The sequence below is a fragment of the Ursus maritimus genome, unplaced genomic scaffold, assembly GCF_017311325.1.
Source record: "Ursus maritimus isolate PB19 unplaced genomic scaffold, ASM1731132v1 scaffold_21, whole genome shotgun sequence".
NCBI classification, from domain to species: domain Eukaryota; kingdom Metazoa; phylum Chordata; class Mammalia; order Carnivora; family Ursidae; genus Ursus; species Ursus maritimus.
In genome coordinates this window covers 41,449,967-41,462,164 of record NW_024424564.1, presented here as the reverse complement: position 1 = coordinate 41,462,164, position 12,198 = coordinate 41,449,967, and the positions used below count along the sequence as shown (strand labels likewise).

The window sequence follows — 12,198 nt, the reverse complement described above, 5'->3', positions numbered from 1 at the left end:
TATCAACCACTGAACTAGTTTTTCAATAGACTGTCAAACTCATGTGCATGTGACTTGTTAGTCTTTGAGAAGTCAGAATAACCTAGCAGATGAAAGTGGTTTTTCTTTCATTTTCTACCAATAATCTCCCTTCTGTAGCGAAGTTAATTAACATGGTTTGTTCCTTTAGCAAATATTTGGTGTTTATTGGAGCACGGCATTGTCATAGTCACCATTAAAAAATAAAAGTGAGTAGAAACCATTTATTTTGTCCTTTGGGGATCTAAGAAACAGCCAGGCAATAAATGAATCTTTTCTGGTAGGAAGGAAAGAATTGAACATAAGTACTGTGCAAATCCAAGTGAGATAAACATTGATGGGAAGACAAGGAAGCAGAGAAGTCTTCTCGGAGAAGGTGAACTATAAAGAGAGAATAGTGGAGAGAGCTTGGAGGGCCAGCAGATTGGGGTGGGTGGGTGGGAAGGCCATGAGAGGAGTTTAGGAGACCAAAATTAACAAGACACTTATTGAGAAATACCAACCTGGTTAAACTTGAAAGCCAGCAGTGGAGATTTCTTAGAGGTCAGTTGGTCAGTGGGATAAGTAAAAGTTAAATCTGAGAGACATTTCATAATCAATGGTGACTCCATAGCCAACTGGTCCAACTTCAGTTTATGGCATGTTACGTTCCTGAAAACATTCTCTTACCATGCCATATGACATAAAGTTAAATAGCACTGGGAGACAGGAGAGGGTTGGTTGCCAGCGGTGTCAGATCCTTGTGCACATTATTTTAATTTCTCAGGGTCTCATTTATAAAATTAGAGTTGGACCAGAGGACTTCGAAGTTTTTTTTTTAAACTCCTCAAAATCAATGATTACTTGATCCAGCCTTTCAGCACCTTTATTAGGTTCCTCAGTCCTATTCCCAGTATTTTAATTGCTAAAATCGAACCCACGCTGTTAATCCTTGGCAGATGTAGCTATCGTTGTTTAATATTGACTGTCCACAGTGGGACTCTCAAATTAAGCACACAAAATGGGCTCTGCCCTTTAGGAGTTTTTATTTATCCAAGAGCTGGAATGTGGGTCAGACCTATTTGCATCTCGCTGGCTTGGAATCCCATCCAAACACCTCTTGGGAAAACCCAGCGCTTTGGGTGGCAATGCTGTAATGTGGCAAAAGGCCCCGGGACCGGGGATTGGAAAACCTGGGTTTGAGTCCCGACTCTCTGTGTGTGTCTCAGAAGCCCATCATTTGTCGAATTCTTTAAAACCCCTTCTGACAACCAATTTTTTGTATCTAACAGGAAAACTTGAAAGCTGAAAGACTAGTTTGAATTTTAACTCTGTCCCTGGGTGTTCAGGGATAAGTCATTCACCCTCTTTGAACCTCAATTTTCTCAACTGTAATGAGCATTATAATACTTACTTTGGAGGGTTCCAGGAGACGGCTGTCAAAGTGGCCAGCACAGCAGACCCAGTGTGCAGGAGCCACGGAAATGTTGCCTGAACTGGAATGAAAAACGCAGCCTCCCTCACAATGATGTGAAGATTCGGGGATAAAGGTCACGTTAGTCCTAGTGATGCAGGAACACATGAGTTTGGTTGTTGGTGATGTGTAACAACAAAAGAGTAATTCCAGCACACCGTTTTGGTCTTTCAGCCTTGAAGTTAATGTCTTTAACGCTGACATGCTATAACATAGGATAGGACAGTCTAGGGACACTGACACTGAGTGTCATCTATGTGTATGTGTAAATAAGGAGACTAAAACAACACAGACACAGACACACACACACACCCCCCATATCAGTGTCCTTGAAATTAAGCGTTTGAGATTCACACGTCAGAAGAAATATAGTCTCACAGCCCTTCTTCCTACTACTTGCTTTTTTAACTCTTTATGCAGTAAAGCATTAATTTACTTACCAACATTTGATTAAACTCTTAAGTTTCAACCCTAGGAGGAGGCAGGAGTGGACAAAGAGTTATTGTCATTCATCATCAACACATTTTAGTCTTCCCCTCCAGTTGCCTATGAAGGATTAGCATTTCCCTGAAAGGAGGAGGACAGAATAAATTGCATCTACCGCCAAAGAACTGCCAGCTCCTTTCAGCTGGGGGCACATACCGGGAGCTTTTCCCATATTAGTCAGCTTTATCTCAACTTTTGGGCAGTGCCTACATCTGAATTTCATGGGTTTCAGGGTCAGTCAAAACAGAATTGTAGGGTTGCTGAGGTCAGAGGCCACCGCTGTCAAAGGGTAGTGACCTGAACAGCAAGAGGTAGCCAGTCCCCCGTCCACCCCGCCTCCCCCCTTCAAATGACTTCATTCTAGTGAATACTTGGCTCATTGCACCTCCCCTGCGGAGTCTTTTTTCAACCTGGTAATAAAAATCCTCCTGTGACCTGGTATTTTTTTTTTCTTACATTATTACTGATTTTCTTTTGTTCCTGTTTCTGTATAGAACGACCAATCTTGGTCCTTGATAATGTATGGTTTGTATGTACCCTGGGAAATGACGGAGGGAAAGCTGGTGTGCTGTTAACCGACGGTGAGTGGAATGCCGCCCCGGGAGCAGGGAAAGATCTGGTGCCCAGCTGAGAAGCTGCCTTCGTTTAGCGCACTCAAGAATTTCCCAGAACTTCTGAAACTCTTTTCAACCCCAGTAGGTTCTATGACCATGGTCAAGGTTGATTTAAAAACTGCAGCGGCCAAAGGCACTTAGGAGAGAGGCCTGGGGGTGGGGTGGAGTGGAGACAAAAGGAGGAAGGAGGAAGAAGGCAGAGTGTTGTTGTAGGAAGAGCACAGGCCCCGGAGTAGGGCTGTTCTGTCTTCAAACCCCAGCCCTGTCGCTAACTGTGTGGGACTTTGCGCAGGGCTCCATGCCGCCATCTCTTCATCGGTACACAGAAATGATGACGCCACTGACATTGCAAGGAGGTTGTGAGGAACGGACACGGGGCATCTGATGATGTGCCTGGCGCAGAGCAGACCCCAAGACATGGGAACCTCCATCAAGGCAGGCAGACCCCATTCAGAGATGTGCCCCCTGTGGCTGAGAGCGAGGGGAGGTGAGCGTGACTGTCACTCTGCCTTGATGACATTTCGGTGCTCGCCCTTGATGGGATCTGAGAGGCGTGGGCCGGGACACTTCGGACACCCGCCTTGGTGGGAGCACAGTCTGGCAGTTCCCAGAGAATTCGCTCGTCCCAACTTCTCTCCGAGGCTCTTCTAAATACCAAGTGGCAGCACTGCCGCTGTTCCTGAGACTGATTCTCTCACCCCTGCTGTCGCGGTCAGACCTCATTATTTCTCATCCTCCTGCTCAAACAACTGGTTTTAGCTCTTGAGGCATTTGTGATGGCGAAGGGAGGAATACGACTGGGGAGCCCTATTTCTCCCGCCCACCACCTCTCTTCACCCACACTCCTTTCCTAGCAACAGCTCCTTTCTCAACTCTTGGGGCCCACGTCTTCCGTCTCACCTACACCAGCAGCAGCAAAATATGGGGGTGAGAAGGCTGGGGGGGGCGGCGAGGTGGAGGGGGAGGAATGGGGGGAGAGCTTCAGGGAGGAGGCTGACGAAGCACAAAAGGTTCTGACCTCGTTGGAAGAAGAGGAAACCACAGGGGCCGTGTCCAAGCTGGCTCAGCTTGGGAGGCTGCCAACGAACTGAAGCAGAGAAGGTCCAGGTTAGCAGGGCAGGCGGCACAGCGCTAGGGAGGTGGGCCGGGCTGCAGGGCAAACAAAGCAGTGCCCCTAGGGGAAGCCTCGTCAGCTGTGGGGAAACCAGGCAGCACAGATTATGGGGAGCGACCTCGTCTCCACTCTGGACAGACTGGAACCCTGACCAAAAGAAACCTGGGGTGCATACTCAGGGAATGGCAGTCCCTGGATCTTAGAGCTTCAAGGGGGAAAGGGTTCTCAACCTTGGCTGCCTATTAGAATCACCTGGGGAGCTCGACAGCTGCTGATGCTGTGGGGGTGGGGGTCACATTCCTGGCCAGTTATTTACTGCGGTGGGATCTCTACATCAGTATTTTTTAAAAGGTGACGGGGTAGCTCTACTGGGCAGCCAGAGCTGAGAACCACTGAAGCCCAATCCTACTTAGAGCAGGAATGGCCCTTCTCTAACATCTCTGGTGGGACCCGGATTTCATCTCCGCGCTGCTTCACTTGGAAGCCAAGGAGGATAGCCAGCTTTTTTCTCTTAAGCGTCCAGTGACAACGATTTGCATATTCAGGCTCTTGACTAAGTCTGGCCTCTGTGCTTCAGGAGACCTCATCGACCCCCCTCCCCGCCCCACCACACTCTCCCTGTAATAAAGGGAGTATTTATGCCATCCCCTCCCCAGCATTCAATTTTTAAAAAAATCTTGTGATTCTGCCTTTAAGAGGTACAAGACGTTGGGACAAACAGCCTGGATTTTGGTGGTTTTTTGCTCTTTCTATCGGCAGATTCGCTTCAGACATTTTGATTGATGTCACTTTAAAGCAAGTGTGAAGGACAGAGCTGGAGGCAGGGGAAGCGGCAGAAGACCGCTGCCCAGAGTCATGGAAGAGGGTGGGGCTGGCTCTGAGGAAGGGGGTACGCCTCACGTGGTGGCGGGGGACAGGTTTACGGGCCGGCTCATGGGCGCAAACCTCAGGCAGTTTCTGAGCACCAGCTGGTGGAGCCGTCGGCCTCTCTCTTGCGGCTCCCTCTGAATCACTGCCCAGCTGCCAGTCCGTTCTTTGTTTCCCCTAAGCTGCCTGCCCTCCTCTCCCAGATCTGCCGGCCCTGCCCCATCAGCGCACAGGCCATAATCTGAGATGTCATAGTCCTCGAATGTGCCCGCTTGAGGTCCAGAGTGAGGAGGTGACTCCTCCAAGGTCATGTGGTGGTGAAGCCAAGACTCCCTTTCAGTTCTCTTTCCACGATTTCAGCCCCTCTCCCCATTTGGGTTGGGCTTACCCAATGGCACAAGTTTCTGATTGGTCTCTGACTGGGTTGCAGTCTCAGAGGGGCCACAGATTCCCTTTCTTCCCGGACCTGGGGTATACGAGAGGCCTGACAAAGGGACACAGCAGGATGGATGCCTAGGACGCCACAGGCCTGCAACGTGGGTGAGCCGTCCTGGCTGCTGTTCCTGACTTCAGCCAGTTTCAAGCTGGCAGAGTCCTTTTCAGAAAGAGTCCTAAGGAGGGGAGTGTCCCTTTATTGCCAAGACTCCTCTGTTCTTCCTCTGACAAGTGACTGGCCCTACTCCCAGCTGCCAACCTTGCCCGTTCCCATTCTGGTGACTGGCGAGGAACCATCAGAGGGGAGAGAAGGTGCGTTTGAGTCACGAGTTCACAGCAGCTGTTGTCTTTTCCTAATCAGATCCTTCTCGGTTCTGAAATGGAAGGTTTAGAACAATTGGGAACATGGGCAGTACAGTCAACTCCCAAGAGCGGGCACCTTGCGTTCTGGAGAAGAGAGTGCCCAGTGACCATTTGCCCTCATGGAAAGCTGCCCTCTTCCCACAGCGCTGACCGTCAGCCCTCGGCTCTGCGGTGAGGAGGAGGTCCGCGTTCTCTCCCCTGCAAAGTCTTTGGAATGACCACTCTGTTCTCTGGGTTTGGGCCCTTGTTGGTTGTGCGATCTCTGCCTGAAGATCTGTCCATTTAACGACCTTGTGGCTGTTACTTGCACATGAGTGTTGTTCGTTACGTGCTGCTGCTACTTGGCTAGAAATGTGGCAATTGCTTCATGTTTTCATGCTTGGTAAGTCCAACGTCAGACTGACTACATCCTTTCCTTTATGGGGCACTAGCTTTCAATTTTAAGAGAGCAACAGGTCTGGTTCTTCTCAGGGTCCTGTTATACGGTGACTAAAGCACATTTCCTTCTTCTTCCCCTCCCCCCCATCCTGCTTTCCTCAGACAGGGCCAACTAATACATCGTGACCGAGAGATCAAACTAATTTACCTTCAGGGAGTGAAACCCAACATCTACTTTCTTTTTGTTGAACAACATAGTGAAATATTTTTAAGGGGATGCTATGTAAAATATATCATTTTAATCCTAAAATCATTTTTAGGTATAAATATGTTATGTAATAGCAAGTAAGAGCTTGGCTTTAAAAATAAATCTTTCAACATGCAAATTGAGTTGTCAAATTCTCTTGCCTTTTAGTTAAAATAGTCACTGCTGCCATTTCTGGAAATCTGTGGCTCTGAATTTCTCATAGATCCTACTCTTTAACGTTTGGACAAAATAGTCATTTTGCCTCTGTATCCTCACTCCTCAGTCCTAGAGCCAAAATGCAGCGCTGGAGAAGAATTTGCTGATAAAGTATTCAGTAACGTTACTGTTCTAACCCAGAAGTTTATTAGTGTTTAGAGCACTGCACTTGAAATATCTTTACACCCAGTGATCATTAAAGCATAATGAGCTAAGTACCGGGGGACCTCTTAACGATGCTGGTATTGAAGAATAATATTCCCTGTAAGAGCTGAAAGGTTCCTGCCCTTTGCTGATGCTAGCCATCGTGCAAACCTAAGACAAATCCTTGTATGTAGAATTGGTCCCCTGCGAACCTCAATTAGGCTGTCGATACTAAATCATTCAAGGACCAGATGTGTGTCTTATCCAAATTGTAATGACTGTTTTATGACAAGATGATGGGGGGAAGTAGATAAGCACAACCAGATAAGACCACCTAGTTCTGTTTTGACTACTTATACCCTAAGTATTCACGATGCTATATGTCGCTATTTATCTCTATCTCTCTGTCTCTCCTCTCTCTCTCTCTCTCACACACACACACAGACAGACACACACACAGGTCACGTCAAATGCAAAATGAAAATGAAGAAAGAGGTCATTTCAATACTTTTTATTTGAGTGTGAAACCATTCATATCTTGCACAACTGTACAGATAAAACTATTTCCATTTTAGCTGTAGACATGATTATCACACTGAGTGGTGTGATCAAAGATTTTATTTACAGAACAACTGCTAAAACATCCGATGTCATATTTCCATTTATTTCTTACCCATAGGGTAATAGGTCCACCATAATTGCTTGGTGCATTTTATAATACAGAAAGAAAACCTATGTTAATCTCTAACAAACCTCACAAATTGCTACAAATCTGACAGAGAAATGCCTACGAAAAAATTTTCCAAAAGTACAATACATTTTTTATTTCCACACATACACAGTATAGTATAGGCTCAAAGGCACAGCTTTGAATTGTTTTTTTCTATCAAAGTGTCGGAAATTATTATGGTCTTATGAAGGAACCAGGAAAGTAATCTTCACACTTGGTGCTTGGTAAGTTAACGTTTGGTCCAACTGGTTTCACAAAGTTAATAGAGCAGAGCTGAGTGTGATACTCAATACCATAAATCCACATTCTCACAGAATTTTCAAAACCCCTCTCCTGCCTTCTGCTGACACTAGCCATTGTGCAAACTTAGGACAAATACTTGTATGTAGAAGAACCGGTCCCCTACAAACCTCAGTCAACTTAAGGCATACAGAACAGGCCTCTTCCTTCCCTCTAGACAGTGCTTACATTCCAAGACAATGCAGGTACTGTGAAAGACATGGGTGCAATAACAGGGAATCTAGAGTTTTCCAGCCACCAGCATTTAGCCCTGGTGCTCCAGGAAGCAGTGAAGGCACCACCAGGAAGAAGGAATGCGTAGAACATACCTGAGGGCTATTCGTTGCAGAGGAAGAGGACAGACAGATGGCAAGGTGAATGCTCTTGGTAAATTATGTGCCCATCCAAGAACACAAACCAGACTCTGTCTCTAGTATCCATCAAGACCAATGAGCTTTTGTCAACAGGAAAATAAGTAGCTTACGGGGAATGTTTGCCAACACAAAGCAAAGTCATGGAACAGAGGGAGAAGGCACAGATTGGCCTGCCCGAAATAGTGCTCTATAGAAACAGTCAAGTCTGGCTTGGCTACAGGAACCCAATCTCACTGGCTTTTAGTGAGTCCTGTTTCTGAACTAAAGTTGATTCATCCCACACTGAATCCCAGACTCACGTTCATTAGGAAAACGGACACCTAGGAATAGTCCGTGAGTTATGATGTATAGAGATAAAGTCTTCTGGGGGTGGGTTGTTGGGTTTATTATTATTAATAATTATTATTAATATTAAATATGGATTCCTGCGATAGCAGTCACTTAGCCCATCCTGTGGAGGCCTCTCCGTTGATGTAAGCAAAGCCAGGAAAGTGTTGCATGTGCTCGTACTCGGAATTCCTGCGCGTGGTCAGGGGTGTGTACATGTCACTAGAGTTTCCGTACCTCGTGGAGTGCACAGACGGGCTTGTGTAGCACGTGTTGGCTGTGGGCACCTCTGGCCATCGGGGGGTGACTGGGGTGGGATGCAGTCTGGGAGTACTGCTCATCAAACAGGGTTCCATCCGGGAAGTAGGGCTATTGAAAGGGTACTTGTTGAGGGGAAAGAAATTCCACAAAGTTAAACTCAGCTTGCAAGTTGCATATACACAATACTGGTCATGCTCACAGTTTAATTTCATAAGATGCTCTTAATGAAAGTTGATAGGACGGAATCAGTGAACTTCCAAAAGATTGAACCTTGGTCTACGAAGTAACCAACAGGAGAAATGCAAAGGATTTCTTATCCAGAGTTGGACTGGTGTTCACTCAAGTAGAAATACTGATTTTGTGCTCGAAATCTGGGATCTTTGGGGAAGTTAAATCCAAATGAAGGAACAGCCCCACTGGGAGTACAGGAGAGTGTGTGTGTGTGTGTGTGTGTGTGTGTGTGTGTGTGTGTGAGTCACAGCATGTCCGAACAGATATGGACACATGCATGTATGGTTGCGAACTTTACCATTAGTCACAGAGATGTGATAGGTCCCATCCCATCAACCCAAGAGAACAATACTACCAAGTAAAACACAGTGACATTATTAAAAATAGCATTTTACAGTTGCATTCAATTATGAACTGCAGCCTAAAAGCAGACTTTTGAAGAGGAAGCAAGCCAACAGCTTCAAAGGTTATTATTAGTGCCTATCATTTAGAGAACATCTCTCTTTTTGGTTCACATTCACTAAGTCCTGAAAGATGCACGAGAAGGAAATGGGGAATTGTCTGGGCTTGGTGTGAATGTGGAGGAAGGAGTGGAGATAAGTCAATGGAGAGGGGATGGGAGGGGTGCTTTTGTGGACGGCAGAGGAGGGGAAGCAGTTCTAGAAAGAACTAGGAATAAGAGAAGTGCCTTTCAAGTGCTGCTTCTTCTACATTCTATTCTGTTTCCCAGACAGCTATGCAAATAAGCCCCTTTTAGTGCAGTCAGAGGGGAGGAAGGTGAGGCGCTCCAGGCTCCCTTTGAGAGCTCCTAGTTTGCAGGCCAGTCCACACAGACTTCCTCACTGGGCTACATAAGGGCCACCCCAGCAAGGACGGGAGCCAGTCAACAAGGATGGCAAGGGCAGCTAGTAGGGGAGAGAGAGTATGTATGAATTCTTCTGCTCCCCATCTGTCTTCCCTGACAGTTGGAGAGTGGAGCCCCGAGGGATTAGGTGGGAGGCTGCCTCCTGTGAGGGAGACAGACAGGCTGAAGCCTAGACAGCCGCGAGAAGGGATTCTGACAACAGTAGCTGCTCCCTGTAGTAGACGGGGCCAAAGGGAACCATTCTGCTTCTCTGAGTGGGAGCCCGAGGGAAGCAGGGGCAGGCTGTTAGGCCCAAAGCATGCTGAGGGAAACAGTTACTCAGAGGTCAAGAGAGAGGATTCCAACTTCTGGTAGGAAGGGTTTCTCTTACACGGGCCAGCATGCCTTACATAGAAACTGTAGCCACTTCCCAGCACAAGGATAGGTCCGAAAGAGGGAGAAGTATGGAGGTGGTGTCTGGGAACTCAAGGGAGAAGGCATCCAGGGCTGTTACCAAGGAGACTGTGGACCGCATACCAACCAAGGCTTTCATATCCTCGATCAGATCAGAAACGCTTGAGTATATCCATGTCCCCGTTAAGGGAATCTACAGGATGCTGTTTGTATGGCAGCCACGCTGAACCCTCAGGCCTGAGATCACAGTAGGACTTGGCCCCGCCCAGGAAAACAAGATCCCAGGTATCAAACGGGTAATGTTAAGAAATATTACAAAACAGTCTTTAACTTTTTCCAAAAGATTGCTTCCCCCTCCTGATATTCTCTCAAGTAAGCTCCCTGCCCGCCTGTCAGCCCCCCTCATGGTGCTCTCCCTGGCACAGAGGCCTCCTGCCATCCTGTGGCAATGCCAAGCTGGTTCCCTCTCAGGGAATTTGGTCCTACCTGTTCTTCTGACTAGAAAACTTGTTTCCCACCCCTACCCCCAAGCTCCTTGCATGCCTACCTTTATATCCTCCTTCAGATCTCAGCTCAAATGTCACCTCCTCAGAGACTTTTCTGGACATCCTCTCTCAAGAAGCTAAATGCTCCACTCTCTGCCTCTCAGGTCAGGCGCTTACCCTCCTGCTTGTTAGCTGTCTCTTTCCACTGGCTTCTGTTCAGAAGCTCCTGGCAGGGCTTTGCCATGTTCACTACCATATTCCCAACATCTGGAACGATGCCTGGCACCCCAGCAACTATGCGGTGACCGAACACCAGGGTGTTACCACTAGAAAGCAGCTTAGGGATCATATAATCCAACCCTGTGTATGCACATGAGAACACGAGGACCCGTGAGGTGAAGCATCCCGCCCAGAGTCGCAGCACGGGCTAACACACGGGCTGGCACAGAAACCCTGTGCTGGGGTAGCATTTTCCCCCACACCACTGTGGCACAAGCCAGGCATAACCTGCCCCAACTGAATCACATGAGAGGAAGGCATGCCTGTTTCGGAGCACACCCCATTATACTTTAATGTCTCCATCCCTCTGCTGTCAGCCCCCTCCTTCCCTACACACCATGGGGTCTTATAGCTCTGACCAGGCCTCATCTTGCCGTTTCTGACAGAACCTCCCTCGGCTTGGCCCGTGTAGGTAAAATGTCGCAGTATGGACTTGGAGCCTCTTTCCCATAGAACCCAAGAGAGTGTGGCTTTTGTGCCTAATCAAGGACCCTAGATGCAGCTGTGCCCAGGGGTTGTGTCACAGACTCAAAAGCGTAATTGCCTGGAAATGAGACTGGCTCAAAATATCTCTAATGGGACAATAAAATCCTGTTACCACAGAATCCAGCATGGAAAAATCTGTCCAGTTAGGTCAGCTAATTGCAAATGAGTCAGTGACTCGTTTTCCCCGTGGTGAAGAGACCATTGAAAGATGAGAGGCTGAAGTGCCCGCTGCCTCAGCCTAGTGATTAACGCCACCAATGAAGCTTCTATTTAGTCTGGTGGGAGCGGCTGAGGCCAGCCTGTGGCACCCGCCTCACCTTTCACACTTTACATCCGGTTTCATGTGGGGTCCTGAAGCAGGCTGGGCACAAACCCTGGGGTCCAGAGAGCTCTGCTCAGAATAAAGGCGCTTTTTGTTGAGGGCCCATGACAGGAAGTTACCATTTGCTGGGTTAAAACACATGCTGTGGCTACTGATGTTAAACTGCAGATAGGTTACCAGTCCCCGCCCTTTGAGAGAGGTGTGTGAGGGCTTGTGGGCACACGTGTGTGCGTGTGTGCGTGCATAAGTAGTCAGAGTTTCTGTCGGATGGCCATCTCAGCCGTGATTGATTCTGGGCCTCTTTGGAATCATACTAGGAAGTTCTATTTTGAGAAGCAACTCCCCACCCCAAGGCTGACTCTCCTGCACATGAAGAGGGAAGAATGAGCCCTTTATCCCCGACCCTCACCAAATGGGCTGCTCCCTGTGCAAGGGGTGAAAGGTGGCCCAGTCAGGAGCGCAAACTGTTTTCCTATGAAAGGCGGCTCTCACACTGCACCAAAGTTCTGCCGTGGGCCTGCCCCTAGACAGGCTTCCGCTTAGCCTCTTCTGGAAGAGGATGTAGCTCCCCCAAAATCTTTGCCGGACAGTCCACATCCGCGGAGCTTTTAAGGTCTGGATTAACTGAGTTAATACACGTGAAACACTCAGAACTCCCACACAGTAATGTGTTAGCTATTACTAATATTCTTCTTCGAATCACAGGATCATGGTCTGTTAATGATAGGAAGAGCCTTCGTGACTGACCATCTGACCATCTAGTCCTACTTCTCATTTCACAGATGAGGTAATTGAGGTCAAGAGAGGGGAAACTATCTGCTTGAGGTCACA

At 47.7% G+C, this 12,198-nt stretch overlaps 1 protein-coding gene and 1 long non-coding RNA gene across 4 annotated transcripts in view; one reads left to right on the top strand and one right to left on the bottom strand.

Moving 5' to 3' along the window:
• The window catches only part of LOC103676463, a 29,450-nt gene that overhangs the window by 3,961 nt on the left and 13,291 nt on the right, over positions 1–12,198 (top strand). The gene's annotated exons all lie outside the window — the stretch shown is intronic.
• Positions 8,156–12,198, bottom strand: part of RFX4 (regulatory factor X4) — a 134,682-nt gene continuing 130,639 nt past the window's right edge. For both annotated transcript variants that reach the window (XM_008705653.1, XM_008705654.1), the window contains one exon: positions 8,156–8,428. In XM_008705653.1, coding sequence (XP_008703875.1) covers positions 8,156–8,428 — 273 coding nt within the window. The remainder of the gene's footprint in view (positions 8,429–12,198) is intronic.